Raw genomic sequence first — 25,086 nt, forward strand, 5'->3', positions numbered from 1 at the left:
TATATACACACACACACATACATACATACATACATATATGTTGAGCCATTAATCCCTACACATTTTTTTCTCTCTCTATTTTTTTCTTCTCAGCCCCTTCTGTTGAAGAGCATATGCCTAAAACATCAAAAACTTTTCCATTCTTCCAGAGCATTGAACTAATACACCTGACTTTTGTTCCTTCACTTGTCTTCATTTTTGTTTTCTGTAAATTTGAACTATACACATATATGTATATATGCATTTGTGTGTGTGTGTGTGTGTGTGTGTGTGTGTGTGTGTGTGTGTGTGTGTGTGTGTGTAACAGCTGCAGCATCTTTTAATGTCTGTCGTTCATGCTGGCATGGATTTCACAAGATTTGTTATGCTCCAATATGTGGTTTGGCATGGTTTCAAAAGCTGATAGCTCTGCTAATGTCAACCACTTTATAAAGTGCACTTTTTCTTTGTTTTGTTTTGTTCTTTTTTCCATAGCACCAACACTAGTGAGATCACCATGTATCTTACAAAATTAAGACCCCCTTTGAATGATTGTGACTACAGTGGAGAGAAGAAAAACAGCTTTATACATATATATATGTGCATATATATATACATATGCATATATATATATATATATATATATATATATGTATATATATGCATATGTATATGCATCATCCCTTCCCTTATACCCCCACCCTTGCTTCCCCCACTCTCTCACCTCCCCTACACCCCAACACCACCACATCACACCATCCTGCACACATTAGCACTGACCACTTCCCAGCACCTACACCATCATCCACACACCTACACATACACACACACACATATACATGCTCTCACATACGCACGCGCACCTTCAGTTCGGGATCACCACTACTTTATTATCTCCCTTCTTCCTAGCTCGTGGTTTATCAATGTAAGGTAATGACTAACACAGAGGTCTTGCATTACATAGCTTGCTCTTCGTCGCAGATCTCTCAGAGAATCTCTAACCATTACTCAACCTTTAGGGATAGGAATAAAAATAATAGTACCGGTCTTAGTAAGTTAATCTGGAAACTTAAGTACTGCAATAAACAATTCTCTTTAGAATGGTCAATACTGGCTATCTCAATACCCTATGACAAGGGTAAAGATTTTTGTCCTCTCTGTAACTTGGAGCTATTCCACATTCTGTTTTCCAAGAATAATTTAGTGCACTAGATAACACAGAGAGCATTCAGATCCCAGCATTGAAGGAAACACAACTTCAGCTCGTTTCATTAATTTCATCTTTTTTACTAATTTTAGTTTGTTTTTTTTTCACCTACCAACATACTCACTAGTTAACAGCCACTTTACATGTGGTATGAACTATCACCCCACTTTGTATTTATTTTTATTAAACTTAGACAATAAATCTCCTCCAGTTACCTCCATTTACCCATTTGGTCCATCCCTACAACTTTTCCTTATTGCTTGATGGTTCTCTTAATATTATTCTTATTCTTATCAACTCTCTTTGTAGTTTTTTTATCCATTGGATTTATAATTACACTTAAATATATTTTAGTTGATTATAACTTTGTAATTTTTGTTTCCCACTTTTGTAACCAGATATGTTAACGCAGCGTCTCTGCATTGTACACACTGGAACATAACTTTAATATCAATTTTTCATTGACATCAATATCTCTTTTAATTTGTCCATCATACTGCTCCCACTACCTATCCACATAGGTTTTTTCTATTATTATATATATTTTGTTTTAATTGTTTATTCATTCATTTATTAATTTACTTATTTCTTAATAGTAATAAATATTTTATTGTAACATATCCATCTCCTTAATATTAATAATAATAACAATAATAGTAATAATAATAAATTTATTTTTTATATTTATAATAATAATAATAATAACAGTAATAAGAATAATTACATTATAATATTATCTAAAATAACAATTATATCTAACTCCAGCGCCAGTTGATTACACTCTCTCTCCTTCTCTAGTTAGTACAGCGAGTTTAACCCTTCAGTGAACTGAAGTATTTGGTAGATAAGATTAAGTTACTTGGGCATGTCTCTGGGCTTCATCAGATAGTTTAGAAAGTTCATAAGCTTAAGTTATAAATATAAATACATACATATATACACACTTTTACATATACATACATATACATAAATATACATAAACACATATGTATATATTTTTATATGTATATGCATACAAAGGAATCAATTATTATTATTATTAGGTGCATTATATTATTCTTATTAGATAAAGTATAAACAGAGGAAGAGAAAATTATCAAAAGAGAAATAATAGTGGAATTTAAAAAATCAGTATATCTTAAGATTATTGTAGTTACGTAGGAATGTTTATACTTTATCTAATAAGAATAATATAATGCACCTAATAATAATAATAATTAATTCTTTGTATGCATATACATATATATATATAAAAATATATACATATGTGTTTATGTATATTTTTATATATGTATGTATGTATTTATATATATATGTATACACACACACATATAACAGGCCTCTTTTTGTTTCTATCGATCAAATCAAATCCACTGATAAGGCTCTGGTTAGCTCAGGGCTGTAGTGGAAGACACTTGCCCAAGGTGTCACGCAGTGGGACTGAACTCCAGACGACATGATTGGGAAGTGAGCTTTTCAGCAACACAGCCATGCTTGCACCTTAAAGTACAATGCCTGTTGCACTTTAAGAAAGTTTTCCCGCACTTTCAGTTTCTTTCCTAACACACACACACACACACATATACACACTGACAAAAATATTTACTATAAACGTATGGCATTACCCTGTAGCTCATTTTAATTTTTTATTAAACACTAGCTAACTCAAAAGTATATGTGTGCTTGCACATGCATGCATACATACACACATGCATGTACACATATACACTCATACTTGGTGACGATGGTATTGATGTCGTAGTTGTTGTTGATGATGACGATGTCAGCAGCAGCATATACACATGAATGCCCAAATACATTCTTCATCACAGACTGTATCATATTTTAGCTAACCCAGTGTATCAGATTTTAACAAATACACATATTTAAGCACCCTGTCTCTAAATGCAGTCTTACATATATATATCATATACAGTATCTCCATATACTCTATAGAATAGTATAGCAATGAAATAAAACACTGCTAAGACATCAGTAATGTGTTAATTGAACTTAGCTCCCAAAAGTGCTTTTTGTGTTGAAATTGGCTTTTCCAATATACTTAATATAGTTAAGCCCAATGTACTTATGCAAAATACTTTGCATACACACATACACAAATACACACATGCACATACACACAGACATGCAAAGCCAGAACTATACAAACACAGTTTCAGAGGTTGTGTGAAGTAGCGAACATGTTACACAAACCTTAATACAGTGGTGCCTTGATTTACGAGTCTAATTCCTTCTGTCACAGAGCTCATAACTCAAATTACTCATATGCCAAATCAATTTTCCCCATTGAAATGAATTATGCCATTAATCCATTCTGGGCCCCCCACAAACACCCAGTTGCAACCTTCTCTGGGAGTTTCTTTTGAATAAAGTCTGAAAGTTTCTCCCACCTTCCTAACATTTCCTTTATTGCACTTGTAGAGATAACCTTCTCCACCTCCTGTGCATCACCTATTTCCTGCAAAACCTCTGTGTGCTGCTGTGTCTGTAGCTGCTTTAGCTCCTTCGTTGTCAGTTCCTCAGAGTGCTCCTCGATAAGCTCATTGATGTCACCTTCATCCATGTCTAGGCCCATGGACTCGCTGAGGGATACAATCTCCTCCACCACTGCCACTTCAGGTTCGAGTCTTTCAAAGTCTGTTTCAGACACAACCTCAGGCCACAGCTTCTTCCACGCAGAGGTCAAGGTCCTCTTTGTACCACCCTGCCAGGCCATATCAATAATTCTGAGGCATATCACGATGTTACAGGCGAGGTTTGTATTTTTTATCACCTCAAAGCAGTGATGGAACAGGTGAAGAGCTTCTTGAAATTAGAAATCACCTGCTGGCCCATGGACTGCAGGATAGAGGTGGTGTTGGGTGGAAGGTAGAGAACCTTTACAAACTTGAACTTTTTAAGGATGTCATCTTCAAGGTTAGGTGGGTGAGCAGGTGCATTGTCCAGGATGAGAAGGGCTTGCAGGGGTAGGTTATTTTCCTGAAGATATTTCTTAACGTCAGGACCAATGACCAAATTCACCCACTCCACAAAGAACTGCCTGCTGATCCATGCCCTCAGGTTTGCCCTCCACATCTGCAGTTTTTCTTTCAGAATCTTATGTGACTCAGAGGCTCTGGGGTTTTCTGAATGATAAACAAGCAGTGGCTTAATCTTGCAGTCGCCACTTGCATTGGCACACAGTGCAAGAGTTAGCCTGTCTTTCATGGGTTTGTGGCCTGGCATCCTCATCTCCTCTACTGTTATATAAGTCCTCCTTGGCATCTTCTTCCAAAAAAGTCCTGTCTTGTCACAGTTGAAGACTTGTTTGGGGATATATCCTTCAGCTGCTATAATTCTGGCAAAAGTTTTGAAGTAATCCTCAACTGACTTCATATCTGCGCTTGCTGCCTCACCATGCCTGACAAGGGAGTGAATGCCAGTCCTCTTTTTAAAATTCTCGAACCAGCCCCAACTGGCTTTTAACAGCATGCCCAATGCCTCATCCATACAAGTACCTGGGGTCCGCTGCAGCAAATCAGTGTAAATAGCTTGTGCCTTCTTGCAGATTATAGCCTCCATCATGGTATCTCTTGCGAGTTGATTCTCCATCAAGCACACCATCAGCAGCTTCTCCATATTTTAATGAACAGATGTCTGCTATTTAGAAATTATTTTAATGCCCTTGGCTGGTGTTATAGCCTTTATTGACTTCTGCGTCAGTATGTTGCAGATCGTAGAAGTGCTATGCTCGCACTGCTTCACTAAGTAAACTACATGCACACCTTGGTCATGTTTTTTGATAATTTCTTTCTTTAATTCAATGCACATCATTCGCTTCTCCGCACTGTCCTTTGCACTCTTTCTTCGGACCCATGGTTGAAAAAATGAAGTTTTGCAAAATAACTACTAACACAACACTGGTGCTTCTGTAGCCTGCAATGACTAAGTAAACATTTTATCACCCGTCTAGCTAACGAGCCACTAACGATCTTCACACTTGCTAACATGCATGTCTGTCTAGTTATCAATCTACTAATGACCTTTGCACTTGCTAACATTGCATGTCTGTCTAGCTGTCGAGGGAGATATGGGAGACTGAACAGATGTTATAGCATTCACTGTGGCATTCGCTCTGCCAACTAGCAACGGGGTATCTGAAGCTATCTCGTAACCAGTATTTCAGCTCGCAAATCAAAACAAAAAAAATTGGCTGAGAGATGACTTGTATCTCAAAAAACTTATTAGTTGGGACATTTGTAAGTCAAGGTACCACTGTATATAAATAGAATTTCTTACAGTGGCACTAGTTAAGTTTTAAAAATGGAAGTTTGTAAACAGACATATAACTGTATATTTAAAAAAAAAAATTTATCAAACACAAACTCACACACATTTGAGTATAAAATATAATGTCGAACTCATTCGAATTTGAACTCAGAAACAACATGCTCTAAGGCGTTTGTCTTTCTAATTCTCAACAATTTCCATTATCATCATCATCATCATCGTTTATTGTCCATGTTTCATAATAGTGTAGGTTGGATAGTTTGACAAGGACCCAGTGGGTCCAAGGACTGCATCGTGCTCCAGTGTCTGCTTTGGCATGCTTTCTACAGCCTGATACCCTTCCTAATGCCAACCACTCTACAGTGTATATACTGAGTGCTTTTCTCATGACACTAGTGAGATCATCATGCAGCTTGCAAACCTATGAGACTCAAGGGGAAGGGTTTTATGATAGCAGTTGAGTGTTAAGGTATGAAAGAAATGGGTGAGGCAGAGCAGGTTTTAGTTATAGGAGAGCTACATGGATACTCACATTTAGGAGAGAGTTAAAAATGAATCAGTAGTATCTTAGTGGTGATGATAGCATCAATTGGTACAAGGTGAATAGAAGTGAATGGGTATAGAGAAACTACGAGTGAATAGAGGTTTGCAAAAGTGTGGGGGAATGGGGGGTGTAGGAAATGTCTTTAATCGGGTAGGGATATGGGGTGGATGCAGGCTGGGGATTGCTAATGGTACCTGAATTGGGAATAATAAGTTCTTTCATTGCTCAAGGCAAGAGATATTGGGACAGGTTACAAAGGAATTGTTACATAAAAGTCAGATGAATGAAAATAATAGTAAGCAATGTAAACAAAATTATTCACTTGCAACTAAACTCAGAGGAAAACATGCAAATTTCCAACACTCTGTTCTACTCAATTAAAAAAAATCTGCTATAATTTACCATTAGAACTATAGTTAATTCAGCCCTGATTTCTGTGGAACCCTTTCCCTCAGTACCTTCACTACATGCTTAATATTGTTTAACCCTTTTCATACCAACCCACCTGAGTATGAATATCATAATTCCATGCCTATACATATCATAAACAATGGTAGTTTTCAGATTATTTTGTCAAATGTAATGCTTATTTATTCAGGTTGTTTTGAATTAATCATGCATCATCTCATAATTTCAAGATTTTGATGATGTGATTGCATATTTTTAAAATGACATAGTAAGATAGTTGTGAAAGGCCAGATATGGCTAGTTTGAACATGAAACAAGTAGAATATTTGGGCTGGATATGGCCAGTTTAAATGCTAAAGGGTTTAAATAATTCTGTTCTTGAAGCATCATAATATAATCTGGTCGTAATTTGTTTCCAAATCTAACAAGACACACTCAGAAACAAGCATTAAGTCAGACTGGAGTTGTATTATGCTTAGAAACAGCTTAACAATCACCATATGTCACTGTCATATGTAGGTTGTTGTCCCATTTCCCATCTGATGTGAAGACCCACTTTTCATCTGATGTCAAAACTCACTTATCATCTGATGTCATAAACCCACCTCTTATCAAATGTCAAGGCTTGCACATTGCATTCAGCTATCAACATAAACAAATTTGCTGAAGTTGCAATCAGAATCACGTCAGCCAAACTAACAAAAGTTGGATACACAAGCACCTCATTTTTCACACTTCATAATTTATAATTCCTTGAACCAGCGATTGATTCATTAAATCTCTCAATCATGTATAATGTTTGCTGTTCATGAATGCAGGTAATAAATAATAAAAAAAATTGTACAGGTGCATGCATGTGTGTGTGTGTGTGTGTGTGTGTGTTCATGAAATTATGAGATTGTATTTAAATGTATATCAAGTAATTGCTGATCATCTATTTTCTGTTTGCAGTTTACTTCATTTTCTGGTGGACAGAACAACCGAAGATATACTAAGAACTCTCACTGTGATTGAACACTTAACAGCAAATATCTCATTGAATACAACACACTAAAACTTCCTAACACAAAATACTAAAAACTAAACAGCACATACTAAATAACAAGCACTAAATATAACAGACACTAAACAATATACCCCACACACTAATTTTTCATTATCATCATGTACTTTTGGTAGGCAAGCTTTTAACATTTCACTCTAGCAATAGGTGTTTCTTACCTGACAGTATATCTGGTAACCTGCTGCCTGTCAAAGCTCTGTATACGAGATACATTCTGAAAAATTTGTCCTGGAACACCTAAATTCTACATTCCATATTGGTAGTAAGTGCCCTGCTTTCACACTCACACAGAAATATTTTATGTCGCCAACGACTTGTACAGTTCAGGTTTTGTTGAAAAACTGATGGAGATCAAACCAAATCTTGCTTTTATCTCCTTTATTAAGTTGTGGTTTGCTCAAAGTGGATCCAGGGTATTTAAAATTATCTGCTTTTTCAAGCTGATGTCCTTCAGCATGATATTGGTTTTCCATTCCATATGCACCTGACTGTCTGCCCTGTGTAGTGGTAAGTTCCTGGATTTCTGCTTAACTGCCTTGCATTAAGCTGATATCATCAGCAAAACATGGGTTGTGAAGGAACCATCCTCCAATGAAAGTGGAGTTGACAAAATCATGTGGTGTCTCCTGCATGATGTTTTCCAAGGAAGATGTTGAAAAGCATTAGAAAGAGGAGATAGCATCAATGCACTCCAAGTATTGTCCTGAAGAAGTTTGTGGTTTTGTCATTCTAGTAAACTGTATGGATTAATTTTCATACAGCGCTTGAATCACTTGACTGAGGTTGATATTGGAGTAGACGTCCCTAATCACTTGTCACAAATATGAAGGCCAAACATGATCAAAGATTTTGAGGTTAATGAAATGCCATACACTAAACACCAAATATTAAGCACCAAACCCTAAGCATATTACCTTAAACACCACACTAAACAATCTTCCCTAAGTACTACATACTAAACATTGAACACTAGATACAACACACTCCGCACCAAAATCCTCACTAAACACCTAGAATAGAATTCAAACACAAACACCAAGCACCACACAATAAACACTACAGAATAAACACCACTCATTAAACATCACATAATACATGCCATACACTAAATTTGATTTACTACATATGAAACACTGAACACTAAGCATCACACACTAAACACTTCATTGGAAGCAGTAAACTCAAAACATCACAACACTAAACACCTAAAACCATTCTAAACATTGGGCCTACACGAAAATGTTTTCCTTTCAGTACTTTCTATGATGACACTACATTTTGTGTTAAGGCAGTTCTAATGATTGTCTTCCTTCAGAACTCTGCTGATATTCATAATTTCAGAAATAGAGAGAAACAGGAAGAGGAGGAAACAGAGTTAGAAACAATTCTTTGTAAAATAATTTTCTTTCACATTTTTAAGTTTGGAAAGAAGAGCTATGCCTATAAATTTTGCAGGCACTTCCAAGCTAGTGACCAATGTGTATATAAATATTGCCATAATAGCATGAGTGGATGGATGGTTTGTACAGTCATAAAGTGTTTGAATTGAATCTTTTGTCAGCTCAATAAACTAACGAAACAGAGTAATGTAATTTTTTTCAAAGATACAATGGGTATACGAAAGTATAATTTTCATTTTGAAATCAGAATGTTAACCTCACTGCCTGTGTGTGATAACTGGCATTACAAACACCATAGAACTGAACTTTACCCAGGTGAGTGGACCTGTCACTTGGTAAATAATAAATAATATTGCCTAGCAGTTTAACTCAACACACTCAGCATAACACATGCGTTTTGAAATTCTCTCTCTTTCTCTCTCACACTCACAAAAGTATACATAGCTATATATAATAATAACAATAATCCTTGGATGGAATTGATAAACATTTAATTCATAAATATTTCCACAAGTCAAATGTTCCTTAAGATCACAGTTCATATTCCTGAGATGATTACAGTGTAGTCCGTAGTATCCGTGGGCATTAGGTTGATCATCTTCATGGTTTCATTTCTTCAGGCGATATAACATTAATGGATGTACAACAGAGAGATTCTTACCCCTTTTGACCAGTATGAAGGTTGAATGAGTTATGATGTAACATTAATAGATGTACAACAGAGAGATTCTTACCCCTTTTGACCAGTATGAAGGTTGAATGAGTTATGATGTAACATTAATGGATGTACAACAGAAGGATGCTTATCTATCCTTCATACTGGTCAAAAGGGATAAGTATCTCTTTGTTGTACATCCATTAATTTTATATCGCCTAAAGAAATGAATCCATGAAGATGATCAACCTGATGCCAACAGATACTACGGACTACACTGTTATCATCCCAGGAATACAGACTATGATCTGAAGAGACATGTGATTTGTGAAAATGCACATAGCGATGCATTAAATGTTTATAAACTCCATCCAAGGTTTATTCTCATTATTATTATATTTGTCCTACATTATGTCAGTACAGCTCGAAGCAACCCCCAAATCTGGCTCACCAGTCAGCGTCATTAGACTGTGGCCAGCATAATGGAATAGGAGCTTTATTTGCATATGCAAAACGTTTCCTGTAAACAAATTTAAAAGATATATGTATATATATATATATATATATATATATATATATATATATACATTCAGATATTAGTGTTTTATATGTTATGTTATAATAAAAACAATTTAACATTAAACTAAAGAATTATCTTTTTACCTTTTATCTTTTATTTGTTTTAGTCATTAGACTGAGGCCATGTTGGGGAACTGCCTTGAAACATTTTTAGTGAAATGAATTGACCCAAGAGCTTTTTTTTTTTCTTTTTAGCCTGGTACTTATTCTACCAATCTCTTTTGTCAAACTGCTAAGTTATTGGTATGTAAACTCACCAACACCAGTTGTTAAGTGGTGGTGGTAGGACAAACACAGACATAAATACACACACACACACACATAAATACACACACACACACACACACACACACATATATATATATATGATGGGCTTATCTCAGTTTCTGTCTACCAAATCCATTCGCAAGGTTTTGGTCAACCCAAGGCTATAGTAAAAGACACTTGCCTAAGGTGTCACACAATGGGATTGAACCCAGAGCCATGTTGTTGGGAAGCAAGCTTCTTACTACAGCCAAACTTTACTTAATATTTTTTGTAGAGTACATATTTATTATGCTTTTACAAGAAAAGGAGTGGCTTGAAAATTTTGGTCAGCAAGCCTTTGTCAGACTGTCGTGCATTTGGGTCCCCCTTGGATTTATAGAATTTCTGGTAAGCTGTTTTTCTGGTGTAGGAAGAGATATGTTGGATGATAAATAGGTTTTGTGTATATACATCTAGAAAGTAGATATATAGAGGAGAGTACAAGGCAAGTATATTCAGAGGAAAATTTACCACTATGAAAAAGACCAAAAGAATAAACAAACCACCAACTACTTAATCAAATGTCCAACGCCTAATCCATTACCACAACCTTTTGAAAATAAAATATTTGCTGCAATCAAGGGAATAAAATTTAACATGCAAACTAACACACTGAACAAAGAACTGAATAAATGTGTTTGTAAAATCAGATAAAACAAGCAATCTCCACCAGATAAATCAAACTTCTTACAACTAATTCCTGTCTAACAATTTCCAACATATGTAAAATATATATATATTATATATGCATCTTGATATAAACACCACAGTCAAAAAGATAGTCATCAGCCAAAGATAGGGTAGACATGTTAATGCCAAAATGCTTTTATATTACTACAAAGATGGGCTGAAAGGTTCATAGGCTGATTATGAAGGAATGGTACTAAATCTGTGAAATTTTGCATGCATTAATTTCAACCCTTCTTATTAATAACTGCATTGTTTTTTTCCAGGTAAACTGACATCTGATTGTTTAAAGCAAACTTCAAAAGTAACTAGTAGTCACTTCTCTTGAAAATGGACAAAATTTGGCACCATGATGTTATAAAGTATCTACAGAAAAAAGGTCTGTCTCTCAACAATGTTCATGCTGACATGACATTAGGGGATGACACTCCAGCTCTATCAAGAGTGCAAAAGTGAGCAGCTGAATATAGGGTCTTCAAAAAGGGTCACACCATCAGTGGAGAGCACTGTGCCAACTTGCGGAGGCAGTTATGTCAAGACCAAACAGTCAGGAAACTGACAAAAGGGGTCTTGTTTCATCAGGACAGCGCTCCAGTGCACAAGTTCTTGCTTTCAATGACTACTGTGGTTTTGAACTGGTTGATTAGCATCCCTATTCTCCTGATTTGGCCCCATCTGATTCATCTGTTCCCTAACATGGAAAATCACTTGGCTGGGAACCAATATTGCAGTGATGATGACATCATGTCTGCTGTTGCTATCAGTTACTTTTGAAGTTTCCTTTGAACAGTCAGTGTACCTGGAAAGAAACAATGCAGTTATTAATATCTGCATTGTTTCTTTCCAAGTATGCTGAGATAAGAAGAGTTGAAATTAATGCATGCAAATTTTCACAGCTTTAGCCCCACTCCTTCATAGTCAGTCTATGAACTCGTATAAAGGATCATAAACCCAATTTCAATAACAACCTAGCTGCCAAACTAATAAACTCTTCAAATGTGGACTTGAGCATCATCAGTAAAAAAAATATCGAACAAATTCTCATCAAGAATAAAAGCACTTGACATTACCTCTCTGGAGTCACATGTATGCTGTGATCGATTGGTCTAAGAAGAACCTGGACAAAAATAAACATCATGTCTTTCAGTTCAACATCAAAGTCTGTTGTACAACAGTAACAAAACCACTACTTAGGGCTGCTTTGAATTTTGCAAAAAAACAATGACCACTATCGACAACACTGAAATAGAAATGCACATAAAATACATCATCCGAACATGGTTGATGCCAATGTCTCCTGACTGGCTCCCATACTGGTGGTATGTAAAAAGCACCATCCAAACGTGGTCGATACCAGGTTTACCTGACTGGCTCCCATGCCAGTGGCACATAAAAAGTGCCATCCAAATGTGGCCGATGCCAGTAACCCCTGACTGGCTCCCGTGCCAGTGGCATGTAAAAAGCACTATCCAAACGTGATCAATGCCAGGTCCGTCTGACTGGCTTCCATGCCAGTAGCACATAAAAAGCATCCACTACAAACTCGGTATGGTTGGCGTTAGGAAGGGCATCCAGCTGTAGAAACGTCTTTTTAGATAGTGATGTTCTCAGGTTGTGGAGCCATCTAATGGTGACTCCGTTCCGAAGGCCGTAATATCATTTGATGAAGGAACACAATACAATGAATTCATATAACAAGGCTGCAACATTAAATACCTTTACTCGAGGTTTCAAACAAATATACATATAACAATAAAGGAAGGAGTTTGATGAATGGGGGCCATGCTCATCTTCTGTATACTACCTCATGTCTGCTAGCTGGCTCTCATGTCATGCACGCCAGCTAGTCACGTCTTTGCTCTCCGACGTCCCGATGCAAAAGTGGAAGTGCTAAGGCTTCGTGTTCGAATCTAACGCTCTAGTGCCAGTTTACTTAAACAGCCGCTGTCAAAGGAGGTAACTGTGCTTATAGCCCTCCCCTAGACCAGAAGCGATCGATTAAGAGTAATGTAGGCAAAATACGTGTGCGATAGGAGGGCACAGAAGAATGAAACATGGCAAAACAGTTGTATTAACAATGCAAAGTACAAATTTGGAGGAAACGTGCAGAAGAATGTCTGTTCTTTTAGAGAAAAATATGTGTGACACAATTGGAACTATAGCAGAACAATTAAAAAATACAATGCAAGTATGTACAAGGAAAAACGTTCAGCAAAGAAACATGTCCAATCAAATAGGACGATGTATATATATATATATATGTACAATGATACAGAAAGGGAAAATATGAATGCGGTGTCTATAACAAACATGAGTCTATTCTCCGGAACAGTCATTGGCGAGGCAAAGTTAAGAAATGTAAATAGTCTGTGACAATTTCTTCTGCCAATGAACCTATCTGCCAAAACGTGTCCTGTAAGATGAAGAATGCGTTTGTATAGTTGGTGTTATGGTGAGTAAATGTGGTACTTGTGGGGGTGGGGGGTAGCAGTGTTTGTAGAATGATGGATGTGTCAGTATGTGGCATAAATGTTTCGGAAAAGGAATTTTTTACTCTGTCGATAGAGACAGTCTCTTTTTTTCTCCGTGAATGTTCACAGTGAACAGTTTCGATGTGCTTCTAAGAACGCGACAGGGACCAGTGTAGGGAGGTGTGAGCGGTCCCTTGACGGCATCATTTCTTACAAACACGTGAGTCCAAGTAGAAATATCTGGAGGTACTGTAGAAGAAATAGACTGGTCACGAGGAAGCATCGGTGGTAGGTCAGCAAAGAATGACCTGAGTCGCGTGACGTAAGATGTGGGACCCACATTCGGTAAGTTAACGGGTGCCAACATTTGTTCCGGAAGTGCTAAGGTGGTGCCATACAGGAGCTCAGCGAAGGAGTAGCCTAAATCCTCAGTGACAGCTGAGCAGCACCCCAGCAAAACAATGGGGAGAAACTCGGACCGACGATGAGGATCAGGAGCCGCGCGAATAGCGGCATTAAGCTGGCGGTGGAATCGTTCCACCATTCCGTTTGCGGCGGGATGGTAATTTGTGGTGTGGATGTACTGAACTCCGAGCAATCTCGAAAGCTCACGGAACAGACAAGCTTCAAATTGGCGTCCGGAGATGAGTGCTCTGGCGACTATTTCCGCGGAAATGTCCACAAGAGGGATGGCTTCAGGTCATCTGGAGAAACGGTCGACGCAGGTCAATATATAAGTAAATCCGCAACTGACCAGCCAAGGACCAACCAAGTCGATATGTATGTGACGGAACTTGGTGTCCGGTGGCTGGAAGTGCCCAAGAGGTGCTCTCACGTGACGATGCACCTTGGAACGCTGACATGGTAGACAGGCACGTGACCAAGCAGTAACAGACCGACGCATATTCGGCCAGAAAAAGCGGGCAGAGATAAGCTTTACTGCGACCGCATTGACGGGGTGTGACAGTGAATGCAGTGCTTCAAAAATAGCACGACGGTGATGTTCAGGAACGAGGGGTCGTGGTGACCCGGTAGAAACATCGCAGAGAATAGTCCCATCAGAAAAAGGTTGATGACGCGTCGACAGTGAGTGTCAATTTTGCATCCGCAATAGGATGAGCGAGGGAGGATGCTTGAGCAAGATCAGATTTGACAGATTCAAAGCTTGGATGGCTGTAGTAGACAGCGTTATCGGGGAGTCTTTTTCGTTGATCTTTCTGAGCTATTTTAAGGAAACAGGAGACAAGCGTTTGATGGCTTCCACTTTAGAAGGAAGCGGACGAATGAGATGCACCAAGAATTCCAAACTGGTAGAACCGGATACACACTTAGCCGGATTGACCTTAACAGTTGTGTTAAGTGTTGAAGTTGCTGGTCTGGAGTACCACTGGCGATTAGAAGATCATCGACATATGCGAAAACAAAGTCTAACCCACGAACGACCTCATCAATGAACCTTTGGAACGTGCTGGCCGCATTGCGAATACCAAATGGCATAGACAAAAATTTAAACGCTCCAAAAGGCATGGTGACGCGCGTACCAAGTCGATTTTTGAAAAATCTTACAGCCGTGCAGGGCAGACGAAAAATCCTGCACATTTCGTAGCGGATAGCGATCCGGAATAGTGACAGTGTTAAAACGTCTAAAATCTCCAACCGGTCGATAATCCGCTGGCCATGTGTAAAGGTGTTGCCCACGGGTTCGTGGAGGGACGAATGAGGCCTAGCTGGAGCATGTGCTCGAATTCGGCGCGGTCAGGAAGAAAACTGGAGCTCCCTTAGTCGTGATGAAATGTCTCGTGGAGTGGGCTGGATTCGACGGATGAAATGACAAATCAGTCAACTCTGGAAACGAAGCGAGTAACTTGGTGGTAAGTGTCACCCGATGCAACCACAAAGAAAGAAGGACTCACAACAGGAACAGAAGAATCCTTTCCGGAAACGGTGTGGGAGGTAGTGTCATCAGTAAGTCGGCGTCCTCTAACGTCCACAAGGAGAGAATAGTGATGTAAGAAGTCAGCACCAAGGGTGGGATAGGGCAGGTCCGCAATGACGAAGATCCACTTGAAATCCCTACGGAGTGATAAATTCAGGTTAAGAGAGATTTGTCCGTACGTTTTAATGGTGGTGTGATTCACCGCATAGAGAGATATGTCGGAAAGACCAGGATTGGTGGAAGTAAACCTTCGAGACCAAATACTCACGCTGACACCCGTATCCACCATAAAGGACTTTGAAGAAATAGCATCTCAGATAAAAAATGCACGGTAAGGTGAATCAGTGGGGGAGACAACTGGCGTGTCCAGCGCCTCCCTGCCTAGTTTCCCTGAGAGGAGTAAGCGCAGAGCTGTGTACAGTTTTCGGCCTGGTCCTTGAATTTCCTACGGTACCAGCAAATTGGTGGAACAGGAAGTGCGCGTAGGCGCGTGAAAGAGCGACGCGTTGGTCTTCCCTGCAGAATAATGACGACGAACGGTTCCTGTACATGCGTGAAACCTGTCGTGTCAGTTCTCCAATAGCCCGTAAGATTTCAGAGGATTGTGTGTCATCCGGAGCAGAAGAAAAAGTGCAAGCTCACGAGGAAGACGAAGAAGCAACTGCGATGACGTTATCGGCGGATGGTGATGTGCCGGAGAATTCCATAATCCTGTCTGCGGAGGCGGCGAGTTGTTCAAGGGCCGTATGTTCCATCATAGGAGCTAAAATCGATTGGACGTTAGAGGGCATCCTCGAGAAAAATAACTGTTTGACGAATGACTGCCCTTCATACGAGCTATCGGTCAACTCCCGGATCCGTCGCAAAAACTCGGTGGGAGTTCGGTCCCTGAGATGCTCATCCCGCAAGAGTGTGCGAAATTTACTTTCATCCGAAGGAGAGTTACGCCTGAGAACCTCGGTTTTGAAGGATTCATACGTCATGTCCGATGGAGTTCCTATTATCACATCGCGAACTGAAAGTGCAAGAGGAGAAGGAATGCCTGTAAGTGCATTCCTTCTCCTCTGGTGTTTGCTCTGGGCCGGCTGAATATTAGAAGAAATGAAAAAAGATTCCAGTTATGAAAACCACATCTTAGCATCTCCATGAAATTGAGGCAAAGGAAAATGTCTCATCCTGAACGATAATAGTAGGCAAACACACTCTGATCGAATCTTCCATGTGTTAACATGTACCTCCTTGCGACAATGTAAACTTTCATTGAATCAAAATACCCTTGGCCAGACGTGTAGCCTGCGGTATACACCTCGCTTGGATATTGACAACTTCCGAGGTTCCGTTCGCTACGAAACATATGTAGCCCGGATTTTATCTACTCCATTCCTTAACTCTTGTGTGTATGTATACACACACACACACGCGCGCGCGCACACACACATACACAGTCGATTTCTTCCAGTAATGATTATTTCAAACTTTGGCAGAAGATCAGCAATTTTAGGAGGGGTTAAGTCTATTACGTCGACTTGTTCCACTTGTACTTATTTTATTGACCTCAAGTGAATGAAAAGCAAAGTCAACCTCAGTGGAATTTGAAATCAGAACGCTAAGCCGGAAGAAATGCAGCCAAACATTTTATCCGGGATGTTAATGATTCTGCTAGCAGTCCGCCTTATTTCTTCGAGAAATAATGACGAAGAGAGATACAGTAAGAATTAGAAGAACCTAATGAAAGTCGAAAGACAAATTGACTTGAATGGGATTAAAACTAAAAGTACAGACAGTCGAAAGTACAGACCCCAAAAAATTCTGTCCGACGTTCTAAACTCCACCGACCGCTGCCATATTGTTTACAGTTTTTATAAGCTCTATTAAATTAATTCAGAACATTCTATGATTTCACTGGAATTTTTCATTAATTTCTCAAGAGAAAAAGTCGTATCAAGTATTGACAAGAAAAACGCAATATTGGCACAAAAAATATGAAAGTATATGTTTACAATATATGTATTACCAATTGCCACGTCTCAGTCTAACTTTACATCAACCGACTAAGCTCTAGTCCTTACGACACCAGCCTCTGAGAGATAATTTTTATTTCATTGTACGCATAAACTCTTAGTATGGCAACGCCCGACCTCTTTATCGCTGAATCATCGAAACACAATATGTATGTAATTATTCAGTTTCACATCTAGATTTCTTGCCAATAGAGAAAGAGCCGGTTTCTAACCTAGATCCAAGGCACCTTCATTGGAATTTTAAACATCAATAAGATATTTGTGCATGTTTGTGTGTATGCGTGAAATATTTGAAATCAGTGAATGGACAGATTTGTATGTTTTGTTTTTTGTATGTATTCCCATCTATACAGTTGTATGTTTAGACATGCGTATGTGTACTTAAATGCTAAACTTCTGGAAAGTTTTACATATTTTGACAGTCCCATTGATGGCTCGTATCTGTAATCTAATTAGCTTTCTCCCTTCTGGTTTTGATAAGCCTAATTCCTGAAGATTAGTGCTGAGGCAGTTTGTCATATATCTAAGTGTCCTAATAATTACGGGTTTAAACCTGAACTTGTAATCCGGCTAGACACGCAGTAAATTTATCAGTAGCTCAACACAGATGTTTTCTCATTTCTCCGTCCCAAATTAATATGCCTGCTCTATTATGTTTACAGTTTTTGAGGTTTACACTAAGACATTCCACCAATATTCTTTGTGTGTATGTCATTGTTCAGTTTTATTTCAAGATTTCTTGCTAATAGAAAAAGAATTGGTATCTAACTTAGATTCAAGGCTCCTTCGTTGGAATTTCAACATCAACAATAGGGTAGTTTGTTTGTTTGTATGTATGTATGTATGTTATCAATCAGTTTCATTTCTGTATTTCTTGTCCATAGAGAAAGAGCCGGACTCTAACATAGATTCAAGGCTCCTTCATTGGAACTTTTATCAACATCGTCTAGGTATTTGTGCATATGTGTGTGTGTGCAGTATTTGGTGTTAGTGTATGCGCAGATTTGTATGTTTGTTTTATGGATGCGTTTTTATGTCTAGATGCATGCATATGTATTTATGTGCTAAATTTTTGGAAAGTTTTACATATCTTTACAGTTCCATTGATGGCTTGAATCTGTAGTCTTCTAATCAGCCTTTTTCTTTCAGGTTTTGAGAACCCTAATTTTCCCAATTTTTTGTTGAGGCAGTTTGTTACATATCCCAATGCCCCAACAATCACGGGTATGAATCTGAACTTGTAGTCTGGGTGGAGTATCTGCAAATGTATGTATGTATGTATGTATGTGTGTGTGCAGATTTGTATGTTTTGCTTTATGTATGTATTCTCATGCATATAGTTGCATATCTAGACATGCTCATATATATTTAAATGATAAACTTCTAGAAAGTTTTACAGATTTTTACAGTTCCAGTGATGGATTAGATCTGTACTCTTCGAATTAACTTTCTTCTTTCTGGTTTTGAGAAGCCTTATTTCTTAAAGTTGGTATTTAGGCAGTGTCACATATCCCAGGCCTCCAATAATTACAGGTATAAACGTGAATGTGTAATCTGGATAGAGTAACTGCAAATTTCTCAACAGTTCAGAGTAGGTATTCTCTTTTTCACTGATCTTCAGCTTTATATTAACATCCACTGGGCAGCTAATTTATACAACTGTACATAGTTTCTCTTCTCTATCCCAAACCATTATATCAGGTCTGTTGTGCTTACATTTTACTGAGTTCTTCACTGGGACAGTCCACCAGTAATCCTTTTTATTATGAGCAGCTATGCCTTCTACCATTCTGTGGGTTCTTATTTCTTTGTCCTCGGGGTAATCTTTTCGACGGATTTCATTGTAGAGTGATCTAGCTATATCATGTCTCATCGGCAGATAATACCATGATGACACTTTCGGACAACTGCTTATGATGTGGGTGATATCTTCGGTGTTAACTCCACAAAGTCTGTATCGGTTGTCACATTTTACTGCTTTTCTTGCATCTCTATCCCTTGGTTGATAGTTCCAGTTCCTGGATTACAAACGCATACCCTTCACAGTGGGAGATAGTAATCCGGTCGTTGGTCCATGTGTGTATGTATGTATGCATGCATGCTTGTACGTATGTATGTATGAATGAATGAATGTTTCTTCTTTGAGTTTTATTTAAGTTATTAAGAGAGTTCAAGCCGGTTGCTAACAAAACATTGTTTGAGTTAAGAGAGTTCCTGAGGTTTGTAAATATGTGGTTCAGTTAGTGTGTTCTTTGAGCTGTCGATGCACATACCCAAGTGTGTGCATCTATTCATCTAAAGAATCTCAGATGCAGAATCTTTGGAATGTCTTACAAATCTTCACTGTGCTGCTGATAGACTAGATTTGGAGAACCCGTGTCAGTTTCTTGTGCTCTTTCTTCAGAAAAAATATAGTTGTATTTCAAAGTACCTACTCAGTAGTTCTTCCCCGACTCCGAAGATCTTACTTTCACTTTCGAGTAATGTACTCATTTCTTTCTTTACTGTTCAGCAGATGATGCCTGAGTGATACAGTGCGACGTTAAAAAACTGTATGCATGTATGTTTGTTACTATTCAGTTTTATTTCAAAATTTCTTGCCGATAAAGAAAGAGCCGATTTCTAATGTATGTATGTATGTATGTATGTGGGTGATGTTGATGTTCTTGAAAAAAATCACTCTCGAAGTATTAAGACAATATGTACGTATTATTCTATTCTTCTTTTTCTCTTTTTGATTTAGAATAAATTTTGATAGGCCACCTACGTGGTAGCAGGGTTGTGAAGGAAAGCATATTATTCTAACTATCATACTTTAAATCATAAGTAGGTCTTGCAGACTTTTATAGTTCTTGATATCGTGATCATTTGTAGAGTAAGAATTAACGATTTTCATTCTCTCTCCAAGATCCCAGAATCAGCCATACTTTACTCCAGATGGGTTGGTATGTATCCTGTTGCTCCACTAATAACAGGTATGAAGCTGAAAGTGTACCTTAACTACGGGTTTTGCAAATTCCTTATCAATGGTCCTTAGACGTCCTCTTTCTTTGGTGTCCAGAGGGTAACTGATTTCCACAACAGAACATTTCTTCTGATCCCACACAACAATATTTGGCCGGCTGTGTCTTTTACATGTTGGTTGTTTTAATTGTTAAGTTCCATCAATATTCCTTTGACCTATCGATCTCAATATAGTCAACTTCGTCTGAAGATGTTTTCTCTTTTGTTCTTCAGTTCCAGTTCGTTATGGCCACTGCATTATGCCTCATAGAAAAATGTATCCGGGAGAGATTCTCTCACAGTTGCCAATAATGTGGCTGATGTCTTCAGTCTTGGTCTTTCATAGCCTACATTTGTTGCCTGCCAGCGTTTTCTGCCTTCTAATACGTAAGTCCTTGATGGAGCTTGCGAGTTCGAAAATCTTTCTCATTGATTTCTTATAGTGACCAGTTCAGAAGGTCGAACGTAAGTTTGAGGACAGGCACTGCAAAGGTGTAGTGGGAAATACGCTTATTATGAGCTGAGAGTTCTGATGTATGTATGTATATCATTGTTCAGTTTTATTTCAAGATTTCTTGCCAATAGAGAAAGAGCCGGTTTCTAACCTAGATTCAAGGCTCCTTCATTAGAATTTCAGCATCAACAACAAGATATTTTTGTATGTATGTATGTACGTATGTATGTATGTATGTATGTATGTATGTATGTATGTATGTATATGTGCAGATTTGTATGTTTTGTTTTATGTGTGTATTCTCATGCATATAGGTACATTTCTAGACATGCTCATATATATATTTAAATGATAAATTTCTGGAAAGTTTTACAGATTTTTACAGTTCCCAGTGATGGATTAGATCTGTAATCTTCGAATTAGCTTTCTCCTTTCTGGTTTTGTGAAGCCTAATTTCTAAAGATTGGTATTTAGGCAGTGTGTTACATATCCCAGGGCCCCAATAATTACAGGTATAAATGTGAACTTATAATCTGGATAAAGTAACTGCAGATTTCTCAATAGTTCAGCGTAGGTGTTCTCTTTTTCACTGATCTCCAGCTTTATGTTAACATCCGCTGGGCAGCTAATGTCCACAACTGTGTACAGTTTCTCTTCTCTATCCCAAATCATTATATCAGGTCTGTGTGCTTAAATTTTACTGAGGTCTTCACTACTTTTTATTATGAATGGCTATGCCTTCTACCATACTGTTAGTTCTTATTTCTTTGTCCTCGGAGTTATCCTTCCGACGGATTTCATTACAGAGTGTCCTAGCTACATCATATCTCATCGTTAGATAATACCGTGATGACATTTTCGGGCAACTGCTTATGATATCTTTGGTGTTAACTCCACAAAGTCTGCATCGATTGTCACATTTTACTGCTTTTTCTGTATCTCTATATCTTTTGTGCATCTGGTACTTGGTTAATATTTCTTGTTCCTGAAATGCAAACGCATGCCCATCAAAGTGGGAGGTAGTAATCCGGCTATTGGTCCATGATAAGCTGCTTTGATAATCGATATTACTATCATGTCGGAGCTTGATTACTATCTGTAAGCCTGCAGAATGACCTAAGTGCAATATATGAGTGGGCAGAGCAAAATAATATGCAGTTCAATGCAAAAAAATTTCAAGTACTGCGCTACAAGACCACAAGTACCTCCCAACTGGCATACACAGGGCCTGGAGGTACTGCAATCCCAGAACCACAAACAGTAAGAGATCTGGGCATCAACATATGTAGTGATGCATCATTTCACATGCACATTGTCAAGTTGACAGCAAAGTGCAGACAACTGGCAGGGTGGATACTGAGGACATTCCGTACAAGGGATCAAAAAGTCATGTTGACTCTATGGAAGACATTTGTTCTGAGCCGCCTAGACTATTGCTCTCAGTTGTGGTCACCACACAGTGTTAAGCGGACAGCAGAACTCGAGGCAATTCAGCGGCACTATACAAAAAAGATCGCCACAGTCCAACAGATGAACTACAGGGAGCGACTGAAGGCACTAGGTCTCTACTCCCTGGAGCGCAGGCGGGAGAGATATGTAATAATATACATATGGAAAATACTGGAAGGACTGGTGCCAAACTTTGGTATCAAGTACTACAGGAATGGCCGCACGGGTCGCCACTGCATGGTGCCAAAGGTACCGTCCACCGCATCTCACATAAGAGCGAGATACTGCAGCAGCCTCGGTTTCAGAGGACCTCAGCTCTTCAATGCCCTGCCAAAACATTTGAGAGACATGCAAGACATGGATGCGGAGGTCTTCAAGATAAAACTTGACGCTTTCCTCTCCACGATACCAGACGAACCAATGGCTCGTAATGAGACGCAGTTTAGGGCAGCTATGTCAAATTCTCTTATACACCAGATGTGCCATCAAAACTCTTGATTGGACCATGTCAGATGGGGGAGAAGAGCCATGCAAGGAACGTGAAAATCACGGTGGTGCACCAGCATGACCGCAGCCACTTGGCTGAAACACATAAATAAATAAATAAATAAATAAATAAATATCTATGCATAGTCGCGCGACCTCTTTGGGCATGTATTCTAGGTTTTCAAACAAAGAATGTTGCTCAAGGAGGTACCTTCCAAGTCTTATGGTGTTAACAGCCTCACGTATGCAAACTTGATCAAGTATGTATGTATGTATGTATGTATGTATGTATGTATGTATATATATGCGTGTGTGCGCACGTGGATACGTACGTACATGCGTACGTGCGTGCGTGCGTGCGTACGTGCGTGCGTGCGTACGTGCGTGCGTACGTGCGTGCGTGCGTGCGTGCGTGCGTGCGTGCGCGTGTGTGTGTGTGTGTGTGTGTGTGTGTGTGTGTGTGTGTGTGTTCTCTGCTGTTTTTGGTTATCTCCCTTATGAAAAAACAGCCAATGACAAGTACCTCACATCGGAAATTTGTATGTTTTACCAACATTTTTTAGTAAGTCCTTCAATACAGTGGGGGGAAATAAATATTCGTACATGTCAAAATTCTTTCTTTATTTAATTTCTAATGAACATTAATGGGATATACCAATACTATATTTTCATACACATGCATAAACTAAGAATATGCAAAAGAAACTAATAAATTATAGTAACTAATGAATTTAAATACAATTATAAATATTTAGGGGTGAAAAATGTATTCGTACAGAATAAATTTATGAGTTTCTATGCCACAAAATACTGTTAAAATATTTTTTTTACTAGAACTTTCTCGTTTGTTCTAATAATCTTATCAGTAGTCATTTTAAAGTGCCAAAACGCTAGCTTCTTCATTCAGCACTGAAACAACATAAAGTAGTGTCATAATAATGGCGAAAAGTAAAGAACTCACAAATTCAGTGAAAAACTTAATTAATGAACAGTGGAAAGCAGGTAAAAGTTACAGGAAAATATCAGAGACCCTTTGTATTCCATTTTCTACCATATCTTCATTTATTCAAAGATATAAAAAATCGGGAACTATTGAAAACAAAATAAGATCCGAGGCACTACGCAAGATTTCCACTAGATCTTTAAGAAAAATGAAGTGAAGTATCGAAAAAACGCAATGATCACCAGAAAGGAGTTGCAAGAAGATTTGTTAGCTTCAGGGACTAGTGTTACACTATGAACAATCACCAATGAACTTCATAGGAATGAACTGAAGTCATGCTCTCCTAGAAAAACTCCACTGTTGACTAAAAGGCATAGAGATGGCCGTTTAAAATTTGTTTATGAACATAAAGATAAATCTGATACATTCTGGGAAAATGTTCTTTGGACAGACGAGTCGAAAATTGAATTGTTGGGACGAAATTCTCGTAGCCATGTTTGGTGGAAAGATGGTACCACCTATTCGCTAAAAAACACAATTCCTACTGTAAAGTTTGGAGGTGGCAACATCATTGTGTAGAGGTGTTACTTTGCAAATGGGACTGGCAATTTTCATGTGATAGATGGTAGAATAAATGCAGAGATGTACCAAAATATTTTGAACAATAATGTATGGGACTCTGTAGAAAAGTTCCAGCTTTGTGAAGGGTGGGTTTTACAACAGGATAACGACCCTAAGCACACAGCGAAGTCTACCAAAAATGGATTGTCAATCACAATATAAAATTATTAGAATGGCCAAGCCAGTCACCTGACTTGAACCCCATTGAAAATTTGTGGCGTTATTTGAAAATTAAAACTCATTCAAGAGCCCCAATGTGCATTCCAGATTTGAAGAAAATTTGTCAAGAAGAATGGGAAAAAATTCCTAATGAAACATGCGAGTCATGGATTACGAACTACAAGAAGAGATTGGTTGAAGTGGAACTGAATAATGGTGATGCTACGAGGTATTAAATCAGAATTATCAGTTATTTATGTTCTGTACGAATACTTTTTTCACCCCTAAATATTTATATTTGTATATAAATTCATTAGTTACTATAATTTATTAGTTTCTTTTGCATATTCTTAGTTTATGTATGTGTATGCAAATATAGTATTGGTATATCCCATTTGTGTTCATTAGAAACTAAATAAATAAAG

The 25,086-nt window shown here is 38.2% G+C and overlaps 2 protein-coding genes across 11 annotated transcripts in view; one reads left to right on the top strand and one right to left on the bottom strand.

Moving 5' to 3' along the window:
* LOC106871814 (rab-like protein 3) overlaps positions 1-9,074 on the top strand; it is a 40,275-nt gene extending 31,201 nt beyond the window's left edge. For 7 of the 10 annotated variants that reach the window (XR_016240728.1, XR_016240730.1, XM_089347618.1 and 4 more), the window contains one exon: positions 7,380-9,074. Coding sequence is in view for 2 of the 10 variants with exons in the window: in XM_052965559.2 (XP_052821519.1) it covers positions 7,380-7,442 (63 nt within the window). In the remaining 8 variants the exon portion in view is untranslated. The remainder of the gene's footprint in view (positions 1-7,379) is intronic. The other 3 variants (XR_016240729.1, XR_016240731.1, XM_089347620.1) reach the window with 1 other exon arrangement.
* A 4,594-nt stretch (positions 9,075-13,668) lies between these two features.
* Positions 13,669-14,133, bottom strand: LOC149137222 (uncharacterized). Its single transcript, XM_089339001.1, has one exon. The coding sequence runs from the start codon at positions 14,131-14,133 to the stop codon at positions 13,669-13,671; it is 465 nt and encodes a 154-aa protein (XP_089195127.1).
* Positions 14,134-25,086: the final 10,953 nt, after the last annotated feature.

The sequence above is a fragment of the Octopus bimaculoides genome, chromosome 2, assembly GCF_046866305.1.
Source record: "Octopus bimaculoides isolate indiv1 chromosome 2, ASM4686630v1, whole genome shotgun sequence".
NCBI classification, from domain to species: domain Eukaryota; kingdom Metazoa; phylum Mollusca; class Cephalopoda; order Octopoda; family Octopodidae; genus Octopus; species Octopus bimaculoides.

What these genes read in the sequence shown, in the direction of transcription:
- LOC149137222 (XM_089339001.1), bottom strand. Translation starts at nt 14,133, where the DNA reads ATGGTGGAACGATTCCACCGCCAGCTTAATGCCGCTATTCGCGCGGCT.